General features: G+C 34.3%; 1 protein-coding gene across 1 annotated transcript; it reads left to right on the top strand.

Moving 5' to 3' along the window:
• Positions 1 to 218: 218 nt before the first annotated feature.
• LOC109163665 (nucleoid-associated protein At2g24020, chloroplastic-like) lies at positions 219 to 7,301 on the top strand. The gene is made up of 7 exons (XM_019312422.1): positions 219 to 417; positions 4,025 to 4,182; positions 4,391 to 4,491; positions 4,589 to 4,628; positions 5,393 to 5,464; positions 6,440 to 6,496; positions 6,941 to 7,301. The coding sequence occupies exons 1-7, from the start codon at positions 315 to 317 to the stop codon at positions 7,013 to 7,015; spliced, it is 606 nt and encodes a 201-aa protein (XP_019167967.1). The 5' UTR covers positions 219 to 314; the 3' UTR covers positions 7,016 to 7,301.
• The last annotated feature ends 4,198 nt before the right edge of the window (positions 7,302 to 11,499 follow it).

The raw sequence follows: 11,499 nt of genomic DNA, 5'->3' as shown, positions 1-11,499 counted from the left end.
AATATCATTAAACTTAGGAAAATGTCGTGTTTTTATGTTCTTGTGGCCTTGTGGGTTCTAGTTTTCTTGACACACGATTTACACATTTTGCTAACCAATCCTTTTAAAATACTAAATTTAAATTCAAAGTAATATATAATATAGTTTTAATATTTAAAAAACAAGATTTTTGTTTTGTTTTATTTATTTAATACTGAAGAAAAATGTGCGCTTGAGTTTTATCATCCAAAGCTAATGCTATAAACCTCTGACCACCGCCCCCTCTCTTCTTCCGTGGCCCGAATGCCCATTTCTCGTAGCTGAGATTCCTAGAGATGGCGGTTTCTCCGAGCGCAGCCCTTTCGGCTAAATTCTCAAGCTGCCACTCCGTAATTGAACACAAAAGGCCTAACTTGTGTTTCTCTTCGCTCAATTTCTGTAAGCTCGTTTTTCCCTTTTACTTGATTTGATGCATTTAATATTCCTTTGTTGTAAATTTGCGTTAGCTTATGGTTTTTCAGTCTGGGTATTGGGTGTTTTTCTTGTGTCAAATGGTTTTCTTCAGATTCTGAATTCGCTGGTTTTGGAACTGTGGCGTTTTGAGATTTTACCATTGCCCTGCGGGCCTGCGGCAGCGTGTGGGAATATTTTTTCTTTTATTTATAGTTTTCCCCTTCTGGTAATATGAAGCTAAGAACATGGAAAACTGTGGGTCTTTACTGGTTTTAAAGAAATAGCAGGAACAAAACACTGATGAAGATGAAAATAGGGATTGGCAATGCCTGTATTTGGGGATTGGGCATTCGAACTCTTAAATGGATTTAACTTGTGAAAAATGATGACTTTTAGCATAAAATTTAATCTTTGATTAACATTATTACACTCTACTCCTTCCCTCCCTGCCCTTATCTGCACAAAATATAATCTTGGTGGGTACATGAGGTAACAAGTTCTTGTTTGAGACTGGGTATCAGATTTAAGTGTGTGTCTGCGTGCGTGTAGGCGTGTATTTGTAGAATAGAGAAGTAATGGAAGGGAGGGTGAGTGACTATGAATACTTAGTGACAAGCTATTGTCCTGGCAACCGATGTAGCCTAGCATACAAGGTTAGGATTTAGAGACTGATAATGTAGTAGATGGATGCTTTTGCTGGTTGAGTTTTGGCTTGTTACTAGTGAGGCTGCTCTAAGGCAGTTCTTATCCTCATCAATAATATGACAGTTGGATTGCAGTATTACACTTTTAAGGACCAACTTGTTTGAATCAGAAATATGGTGACTTGGAATGCCTTTTATTTTTATTTTTATTATTTTCGTTCAGTAAAGCCAATAGGCATTCTATGTTGAATAAACATATGTAGAGCCCTTTGGGGCACACAGTCTTCTGCTTTCCAATCTAAACACATCATCTGGCAAGATGATTTTCTTCCACATCTACCTGCACTTTATAGATAATTGTAATCAAGATATATATATATATATATATATATATATATATATATAACGGCTGCCCAAGAGAGAATTGAGAACCATTCAGCGCTGTCCACGTGTCTAGATCTAAGGGATGAGAAACACTAATTTTTTTAAAAAATGCGGTGGCATTTTCGTAAATAATTGAACATCAAAGTGCAGGTAAAATGTATTACAAGTGCAGGTAAAATGTATTACAAGTGCAAGTAAAGTTTACACTGAGCATCAAAACTAAGTGCACCTAATATTATAACTAGGTGCACCTATAGTTATAAGTAGTTGCACCTAGGTGCATGAATGTTAACAAGGTAAAATTACATTCACTTGTAAGTGATTTTACCTGTACTTTTTACTTGCAAAGGTGCACCAACTACTTGCACTTATAACACATTTACATGCACCAAAGTTTGAGTTATTTACGAAAATGTCACCGCGTCGTTTTTTTTAAATTACATCTGATTCGTTGATCTGGACACGTGGACGGCGTTGAATGGTTCTCAGTTCTCTCCTGGGCGGGCAGTTCGCACCTATATATATATATATATATATATATATATATATATATATATATATATATATATATATATATATATATATATATATATATATATATATGAATTATATGAAGAGGAAGGAATACACATATATATACCTCAGAATGATACTAACTATGATATTGGAAATCATTCCCTAAATAATCCCTAAACTTAAGCCTAAAACCATGTTGTAATAAAGACTAAATATATACGTACTAAACATATGTGCATAATGCCTAATACTCGCTCTCAAGTTGGAGCACAGATATTAGCCATGCCCAGTTACATAAGTAATCCATCTGAGACCCATATATATATATATATATATTTGAATTATATGAAGAGGAAGGAATACACATATATATACCTCAGAATGATACTAAATATGATATTGGAAATCATTCCCTAAATAATCCCTAAACTTAAGCCTAAAACCATGTTGTAATAAAGACTAAATATATACGTACTAAACATATATGCATAATGCCTAATACTCGCTCTCAAGTTGGAGCACAGATATTAGCCATGCCCAGTTACATAAGTAATCCATCTGAGACCCATTTTCTACTTTTGTAAAAAGATTTTCTAACTGTTATCCTATCTTCTCAAACTCTGTAGAAATTAAGCCTTGCTGTATCTTTTCATGAATGAAATGAGAATCATCTTCAATGTGCTTGGTTCATTCATGAAAGACAGGATTGACTGCAATATGGGGAGCAACTTGATTATCACACCATAACTGCATATGAATAGGAGCCTTGAATTTTATTTCATTCAGAATGTGATACATCAACAACCACAAGATTTCACAGGTTAATTGTGTCATTGCTCTATATTTTGACTCTCAACCACAAGACAACATTTTGTTTCTTGCTTTTCCATGAGATCAAACTCCCACCAAAGAAGACACAAAATTTGGTTGTTGATCTCTGGTTTTCCTTAGACCTTGCATAATCCGCGTCTGCAAATCATGCAATCCTCATATGTCCATGTTTTTGATATACAATTCCATGCCCTAGAGCCCCTTTCAAGTAGTTTAGGATTTGTTCTACAACTTTCCAATGGTCAACTATTGGAGATGCCATAAATTGATTTGCACCACTGATTGAATAGTGAATATGCAATATCAGGACGAGTTACATTTCAAATGGCTCCCCTTCTAGTGTTAACTGTGAATTAAGGATTATTGGAGTACTACATGGCTTGGCCCCCAATTTTCCTGTTTTTGTCAATAGGTCAAGTACATATTTCTTTTGAGAGAGAAATATACCTTTCGTACTCCCTGTCACCTCAACACCTAAAGAATAATTTAATGTGCCAAGATCTTTAGTCTAAAATTGACCATAAATGAATGTCTTAGATTAGAACATCATAAACCCCCTGCTGACTATGGGAAGTTGGAGGAGAAGAAAAAGGGAACATCTATATGGGAAGTTACATCAATTGACACTAGATATCTTTCCGTAGTTGGTCAATAACACCTATACCTCCTTTTGGACATATAGGTATCCCAGAAAAATGCACTTTAGTGATTTTGGGTCTAACTTTGTAACATGGGGCCGGACATCCCTAACAAAACAAGTAAATCCAAATGTTTTCGAAGGAATAAGAAACACAAACTTTTGTGGGAAGAGACAATGATAGGGTGTTTTCCATGTAATACTGAACATGGCGTATGGTTGATCAAGAAACAAACAGTAGAGATTGCATCAGCCCAAAAGTGTTTGGGAACTAAAGCTCTGATACCATGTAATCGAGAGAAGAATATGTATATTTCAATTATATGAAGAGGAAGGAACACATGTATATATACAATAAGAAAGATACTAACTATGGTAAGGATTGGAAATATCCCTAAACTTAAGCCTAAAATCATGCTGTAATAAATGCTAAATATATACATACTAAATATATATGCATAACGCCTAACACTAATCAACACGCTATGAAACTCTTTTCTTCTTCTTCTTCTTGTTTCTCTTTTTTAGTTGTTTATTATGATGCTGAAGCTTTTACTGACATCTTTTTTGGGTTATATAGGTAAATTAAACTTGAAGAGAGGACTTGTTGGTACTCCAGTTTTGTCATGCCCAGGTGGCCAGAGTAGGCAGGCTAGGAGATCTGTACAAGTGTATGGTTTATTTGGCGGTAAAAAGGACAATAATGAAAACGGTGACAATAATGATAATGCTTCAAAGGTTTCTCTTTTCAAATTCAAATTCAATTATTCCATAAGATTTTATTTAATGGGAACTTGACTTTTTGATGTAAATTGTGAGCTACCCCTTAGGTGAACATCTTTTAGTTCCATTGAGAAACTCAGCAAACAATAAACACAATAAAGTTAGCCATAAAAAATGGAGTTTTCTATTGATGCAACTGTTGTTACCTTCTTGTAATATCCAGGCTGGAATATTTGGAAACATGCAAAATCTTTATGAGACTGTAAAAAAAGCACAGATGGTTGTCCAAGTTGAGGCAGTACGTGTACAGAAAGAACTCGCAGCGTAGGTTTTGCCAATAGATTCTCCTCCTCCATATAATATTGTGTAAGATGTTTATCTCAATTCTTTAAGATCTGTGTATCGTTGCCACTCTTTACAGAGCAGAGTTTGATGGTTATTGTGATGGTGAGCTCATAAAGGTATAACATTTCTTTCCTTGAAATATTTCACATGGCACAAGCTTCATGATGCATAGATTCTATCTTAGGGTCTGTTTGGAAAGCAGGAAAATGACTTCTGGAAAATGTTCTTTGGAAAATGAGTCATTTTTCAGGAAACATTTTCCTTTCCCGTGTTTGGTTGCATTTTGGAAAACTTGGTGTGTTTAGTTTATTTTTTCGAAAAATGAGTAGAATTGTATGTTTAAACATTTTGGCGGAAAATGACTTCCCCCAAATTTTGGCGGAAGTCATTTTCCACCAAAATGGCTTCATTTTCCCAGTCATCGGAAAATGTTTTCCGTTGACTAGATTTTCCTATTGTATCCAAACACTGAAAACTCAGAAAACATTTTCCAGGAGTAATTTTCCGGGTTTTCAAACGGACCCTTAGTGTAGTTTAGAGGAGTGGGGAACTATCTATTAATGTCAACATCCGATTTTCACACCATGAGCAATACATGGTAGTTAGTTTTGGGATACTCATCTAGTTTGCATCATTGTATAGTGTATTATCTTTGTGCCTATTATATGGAAATTACATGATTGTTTCCTACATGTTTGGAATGTTCAAGAACAGGTGTTTTCCTTGAAAATTACATTATATCTTATAATTGATTTAAAACCAGTTTCTATCTACTGTAATAAAACACCTGTTCTTGAAGAAAAGGGATGGTTTTTTGTTACGATAACCTAGATCTCAGATAAAGAGGGAGTATGTGGAAGTGATCTCGTTTATGTTTTAGGCAACACTTTCTGGTAACCAACAGCCTGTGCGGATTGAAATAACTGAAGCTGCAATGGAATTGGGACCAGAGGTAAGCAGATTTCATATGTTTACACATCAAATTTCAACATTAGTTTACTGTTTCAACATCATTTGCACATCAAATCCTAAGTAGAATATTTACTGTTTTCACCAATTACCCTCCGGGGGGGGGGGGAGGAAGGAAGAGAGGAAGTTTGAAAGGAATTTCTCAAAACGTGTGACTTTCAAAAATTGGACAAAAATGTGTAATAAGCATTGTGTAATGCGTTTTAAGGATAACTAATGTGTTCATCAGCTTTCCAGAAATTCTTAAAAATAATTTTTGCAATTTTTCGGAAAGGGAAAATGACAATTTTGTTTCTCCAACTATGGGCAAATAATCAAATCACTCCCTCAATTATGTCACCACATTTGGTCTTTGAGTTGTCAAGGTTGTGGTGGAATTAGTCCTTGAAGTAACGGTAACATTAACATTGATGGTTAAATACACAAAACTCCAACTTTTAAGGTTATTTTTTGTAAATTTTGCAGCATTCAATAACTTTATTAGGAAGAAAGCTTTATATTTACAAAAATAACTTTAATAAGGTCGGGTACCAAATGTGGTGGTGACATGTATAATTGAGCCTCTAATTCACTATTTGCTTACAATTGGAGGGACAAACTGTTCTTTTCCCTTTCAAAAAACTTAAAATTTGTAGAAATGTGCATTATGTTAATGTGATTCATGCATTTTGTATATTAACATCAATATATATATATATATATATATATATATATATATATATATATATATATATATATATGGTGCAAATCGATCTTACGTTTTATGCAAAATTTCAATTTCCAGAAGAAATTTATTTTAAAATTTCTAAACGCATCACTCTTATGAGTTTCCTATAAAACACATTTAGTGATGATGGCATATTGCAGTAATTGCACCTTTTTGTCGAATTCTTAAAAGTTTTACACATTTTTGTCAAAGGGGAGTGAACGTCGGTAACTGAGTGTTGTTTGGATGCAGAAGCTCTCTGTTTTGGTGACTGAGGCATACAAGGATGCACACCAGAAAAGTGTACAGGTGAGAAACCAATTCCCCATGGCCATGGATAGTGGTGTCAAGGTGGGCCAAACCCCGCAGACCAGCCCTTAAAAATTTTTATTTGCGAAGATGCAAGCCTTGCGGGTTAGCTTGCGCGGACCGCAGGCCTCCCATATATATATATACCACGGAATCTAATATTGTTTAGGTTAAATTATTAGAATATTCTACGTAAAATAATACTATAATAAAATTTTTTTAAAAAATTTTGAAGTTGGCCCGCATGAGGCGGGTTAGGGTTGCATAATCCTAGTTCACGGGCTTCATGAGCGGTCCCGCAAAAAAATAAAAAAAATAAGAAAAAAAAAGCCCGTGGTGGGCAGGCCAGTCCGCATTGACACCCCTAGCCGTGTGCCTAACTCTTCTTTAGCATGTGAGTCTCCGGAGATTAATGCTTCTTAAAACTTTGTATGGGGATGGCAGGGGATGAAGGAGAGAATGAGTAATCTTGCTCAGAGTTTAGGAATGCCACAGGGCCTAAGTGATGGATTGAAGTGATGATGATGATGATGATGGTTCTTTCCAATTTGTATCTTAGTTTTTGCTTTGTCCCTTTCTCTCTCTAGGTTTTCAATTTGTACCCCCATAGTATTATTTATTTTTGTCCCTTAGAGAACTAACCTTCACCAGTTTTCAAGTCATATTTTCTTTAAAATTCTGTATGTACTTTTATATTTTCAACATTTGTAAGGGGAAAAATAAGACAGATTGGACAACAACTCTCTCTAGGTAAAAAATTGTTGCACAATCTCTTTCTCTGTATGAAGAAAGAAATCATGAAAAATAGTTCTGTGGTGAAAAAATAAAGCATATTAAATATTGTAAAAATATTATGAAATGTCATTAATTATAAAAATTGTTTGAAAACAAAAACATCATGATAAATTATAAGAAAATTATATTCTTTTGATTTATGAGAAAAACCTATTGTCGCTATTTGAAGGTGTCCTAATTCTTACAATTTTATGGTTCAAGTCAACGATAACCAATTTGGTTGGAGTTGTTCAAAATGTTTTTACATAATAACAAGAATGATATCTATTGGGATAAATTTGTAAAAATAATATACTACTTTTTTATTTTACTTGTCACTTTTCTTTTTAGTTTGTTTCAAAATAGTGTCATCTTTCAAGACCGAACAAACTGCTACTCTTTTGACTTCTTTCAAATTTTTAGACAACTAATGAGATAAGTACAATTTTGTTGTTATTCGGCCTATCAACTCGTTAGTTCTCGCGTGATGTTTGCACGGTAATGCTTGGAGATTGTATGTATATGAGTATATAGAATAGATAGAGGAAGAACACAATGTATAGAACACAATCACATGAGACCATCTTTCATTAAGCCTTCACTCTCAATTTATAGGATGATTGCAACCTTTCACATAGGTCACAAGTTTAATGGCCATAATAATAAAATATTTATAACACTCCCCTTTGCCATTAAATAACTATACTCATGCCTCGTTAAAAACCTCGCTAGAAAAACCCAGTGGGAAAAACCTAGACGAGGAAAAGAGTACACTAAGTATGTCAAACCATGTGTTGCACCGGTTGCCTCATTAAAAACCTTAGCCTAAGAAAGCCCAGTGGGAAAAAAACTTAGCCAAGGAAAAGAGTACAACCATAAGCCTTCTGGGCATAATCTTCAAGATTTCAAGGGTCTTCAAGACTATCCACTCAAGTGAACCAACATCGGTTGCCTCATTAAAAACCTTAGCCTAAGAAAACCCTGTGGGGAAAAACTTAGCTAAGGAAAAAGAGTACAACCATATGCTTTCGTAGCATAATCTTCAGGATTTCAAAAGTCATCTAGATTGTCCATTCTAGCACAGCTAGGGGTTTTCGCTCCCCCTGAAGATAACAATCTTCTAAGCCTACACATCCCAATTTTATAAACATATTACTCAAAAGTGGATGTAGGCAGAGACTTAGTGAACATATCTGCAAGATTGTTTAGTGGGGCAAACTTTCTCAACAAGAATTTTACAACTCTTCTAGAGTTCATGTGTGTAGAAGGACTTGGGTGCAACATGTTTTGTAAGGTTCCCCTTAACAAACCTATTACTTGCTTGTGCAACACAATCTTATTTGTCCTCATACGGGACATTGGTGTAAAAATATAACATAACCAGTTTTGGACTTGGCATCATAGGGATAAAAAAAAAAAAAAAAAAAAAAAAAAAAAAAAAAAAAAAAAAAAAAAGAGCCAGTGCCCAAGTAGCCCATCAAAACCACATATGGGTTTCTCACATAAACGTCAAAATCTTTGTACCTCGAAAGTGCTGGAGGATATGTTAAATATCATTCCAATTTTCATTGTAGGGGGAAGCACTAAATGTTGCTAGCAATTTCATCGCAAATTCAATATCAGGCCTGATGCGATTATGGAACTTCTAGTTCAATAATAGTGCTTCAAGAGATTATTGGACAATCGTTTGTCTGATAAGTAAATAATACTTATCCATATAAAACATCTTCAAGACATTTTTTAAATAGGCTAACTGGTGTATAAAACCTCTTCAAGGAGAAACTCGATCTTCAGGTCGAGACAATACTTGGATTTCCCAAGTCTTTTATTTCAAAACTCCGTCTTTCGGTATGAGCTAATATCACCAAGCTCTCTTTGTGTTTCAATAACATTTAAATCATCAATATCGACTGAGATAATGAATAAATAACTCCTTTCTGGGACCTTCCGGTCCCTCTTTTTCACCAAAAAAAAAAAAATAAAAAAAAAATAACTCCATTAGCAATTCGTTAACGAACACATAATGGTACATATTATTCGCATATTCCTTCTTCGGGAGGAAAACACTCAGTCAATAATATTCAAGTCATACAACGACTTGGTAGTTTAATGCTACACGTTGCTATTTTCACTTTCCTTATTTCAAAAGTGTTCAATCCATCAGGGATTTACAAATAAATATTAGCGTCTAATGACCCGTAAGTTTGTTGGTCATGACGTTCATCAACTGCATATCTAAATTTATAATTCACTACCAATAATATTAATTTGCAGAATGTAATGCCATTTGTTGTGGGAGACAACATTTGATCAAAATCAATTCAGGGTCTCTGCGTAAACCCTTAAGCTACCAGTCTCGCTTTATATCATATCACCATATTGCTTGTATTTCTCTTTTGTACAAACACACATTTGTAACCTTCAGGATTAACATTAAATGGTGTACATGTTATAAAGAGAATACAGTTTTAGCGAGCTGAGATGTACATGCCTTAATTGCTCTTTTATACATTAAAAAATCAAGACACTATTGGTGCCTAGCTCTGGATCCAGATTCTCATATATTTAGAGCAATTTATAAAGGCAATTCTGTTGTTGACAACTATAACATTTTTCATAAATTTCTCCCATATATATAAAATAATGGCAATTTCTAATTCAACCAGACTCCAGACATTTCCCAAAGATATTTTTATCTGATCGTTCCGCATCCCCAGTATTATGATTTTGGGTGCACCTATAATTTTACTGGGGTTTTCGCCTTCTGGACGAATGTGTTCAGGACATACTTCTTTAAGCGATTTCAAGAGTGACGAAATTTTCTACTAGCTTTAGTTTTCCGCGGATTCTTGTCTTTTATACCAACATGTCTCCACGCTTCTGGCGTCAAGGAGCATTGGTAAATACATATGGTCCAAGTTCGGGAGGATACATGAGACCTAGTCACTCTATTTAGCAGTATATATATTGACAGATTAATTATCTTCTAAACTTCCAGTTCAGTTTACTTCTTATGAACTTCTAGTTCAGTCTACCTAGTACGTTGATTCAAATATTGAAGATCAATCATTCATAGAATTTCTCGGCATTCTATAAAATTTGAGTTCTTATCTCCCCCTAATGCCGTGAAATGATCTTCATAAAGTGTGCAGTCAGCGTACATAATTATATATTGATCCCTTATCATGGGCTCTAAAGATTTAATTAACAGACGGAGGTTTATAATCAACATATACATGCCCACAATGTACGCTATGGTGGTGATATAGGAAAAGACTGCACATTGTGAATAAAACACATATGGGAAATGTTACGGGGAATACTTATGATATGCAGCAGGCCAGATTGTGATAACAACAATAACATATAAAACTGATGTCCCTAACAAGAAAATATATAATTGCCCAAGGCGATGCACTAAATCATGATATACTATAAAATCATGTGGGTCTTTAAAGCCTTTAAATGTGCATCGCAATATATGAAGTACCCAAAACATATATGCAATCATCTAAGAGTAACATATATAATCAGATATGAAAGCATACATATCAAATGATATTATAAGGGTACACAACAATCATAAGGAAGTTGGAAGCTTGTCAAATAAAATAAATCTTCAGGATCTCCAAAAAATTCTTATCCTCAATTTTACATTAGTTCACTCACTGGTTTGGGAATTGCTTCGTGCAAATTCACATGATATAATTCACTCTCTCATTTGCTTCGGGCAAACTGATATGAAATAATTTATTCCTTCGTTTTCTTCAGGCAAATTGATATGATATAATTCATTCTCTCGTTTGCTTCGGGCAAACTGATATGATATAATTCGTTTATATCTTCCAAACCAATAACATCTAAATCAATCATATCATGTATGGCATAAGTCAAAGATCATTCTTATAAAGGAGTATATCACTCCTTAAACAGCACAGAATTGCACTAAGCCATAGTCGGAGAGGGATTTGTCATGTTGACATCTAGTCAAAAGATGATTATCATAATTTGTTGATAATAGCAATCCTTCCGGATTGATATAGAATTTATGGAACAAATAATAATTCAACTTTAAATTAGCATCCAGTCAATTGCATACAAGAGTCATGATTGCATGCATGAGAAAATTTCCATAAATAAGCATGCAAACTAAAGAAGTAACTCCGAGAAGTAAACTTCCTGCGGAAAATAAAATCCGGGAAGTAAATATCAATCGAAAATTAAAATTT

The sequence above is a fragment of the Ipomoea nil genome, unplaced genomic scaffold, assembly GCF_001879475.1.
Source record: "Ipomoea nil cultivar Tokyo-kokei standard unplaced genomic scaffold, Asagao_1.1 scaffold3030, whole genome shotgun sequence".
Taxonomy (NCBI): Eukaryota; Viridiplantae; Streptophyta; class Magnoliopsida; order Solanales; family Convolvulaceae; genus Ipomoea; species Ipomoea nil.
The sequence above is the reverse complement of the archived record's forward strand: the minus strand, read 5'-3'. Positions and strand labels throughout refer to the sequence as shown.

Coding starts and splice junctions, on each gene's coding strand:
- LOC109163665 (XM_019312422.1), top strand. CDS start 315: ATGGCGGTTTCTCCGAGCGCAGCCCTTTCGGCTAAATTCTCAAGCTGC. Junction 4,492..4,588: donor GTACAGAAAGAACTCGCAGC/GTAGGTTTTGCC, acceptor CACTCTTTACAG/AGCAGAGTTTGATGGTTATT. Junction 5,465..6,439: donor CAATGGAATTGGGACCAGAG/GTAAGCAGATTT, acceptor GTTTGGATGCAG/AAGCTCTCTGTTTTGGTGAC.